The sequence below is a fragment of the Salvelinus sp. IW2-2015 genome, unplaced genomic scaffold, assembly GCF_002910315.2.
Source record: "Salvelinus sp. IW2-2015 unplaced genomic scaffold, ASM291031v2 Un_scaffold2110, whole genome shotgun sequence".
NCBI lineage: Eukaryota > Metazoa > Chordata > Actinopteri > Salmoniformes > Salmonidae > Salvelinus > Salvelinus sp. IW2-2015.
The window spans coordinates 59,344-59,794 of NW_019943448.1; the positions used below are offsets into that span (position 1 = coordinate 59,344).

The window sequence follows — 451 nt, forward strand, 5'->3', positions numbered from 1 at the left end:
CATGTCCGTATCCCAGATGGCATCCTATGCCCTATATCTGTCTCTTATACACATCTAGATGTGTATAAGAGACAGCACTTCTCCTCCCCAACCCTCCACTCTTCTCTCCTCCTTCCTAGGCGGCCCAGGGGGGTGGACACCGGACCCTGCTCTATGGTCACGCCATCCTCCTACGCCACTCCTTCAGCGGAATGGTGAGCTGATCCTCATACTCACAGTGGTCCGCATGGCACCCTATTCCCTTTATAGTGCACTACTTTTGACCAGGCCCCATAGGGCTCTTGTAAAAAGTTGTGTACTTTAATTAGGAATAGAGTGTCATGTGGGACATACGTTTTAACAACTACAAACATTTTACTGAGGAGCTCCAGTGACTGAGGAGCTCCAGTGACTGAGGAGCTCCAGTGACTGAGGAGCTCCAGTGACTGAGGAGCACCAGTGACTGAGGAGC

The 451-nt window shown here is 51.2% G+C and overlaps 1 protein-coding gene across 1 annotated transcript in view; it reads left to right on the top strand.

The window, feature by feature from the left end:
- LOC139022572 (ryanodine receptor 3-like) overlaps nucleotides 1-451 on the top strand; it is a 45,686-nt gene that overhangs the window by 33,280 nt on the left and 11,955 nt on the right. The window contains exon 3 of the mRNA XM_070439995.1: nucleotides 120-194. Within this exon, the coding sequence (XP_070296096.1) occupies nucleotides 120-194 (75 nt within the window). The remainder of the gene's footprint in view (nucleotides 1-119; nucleotides 195-451) is intronic.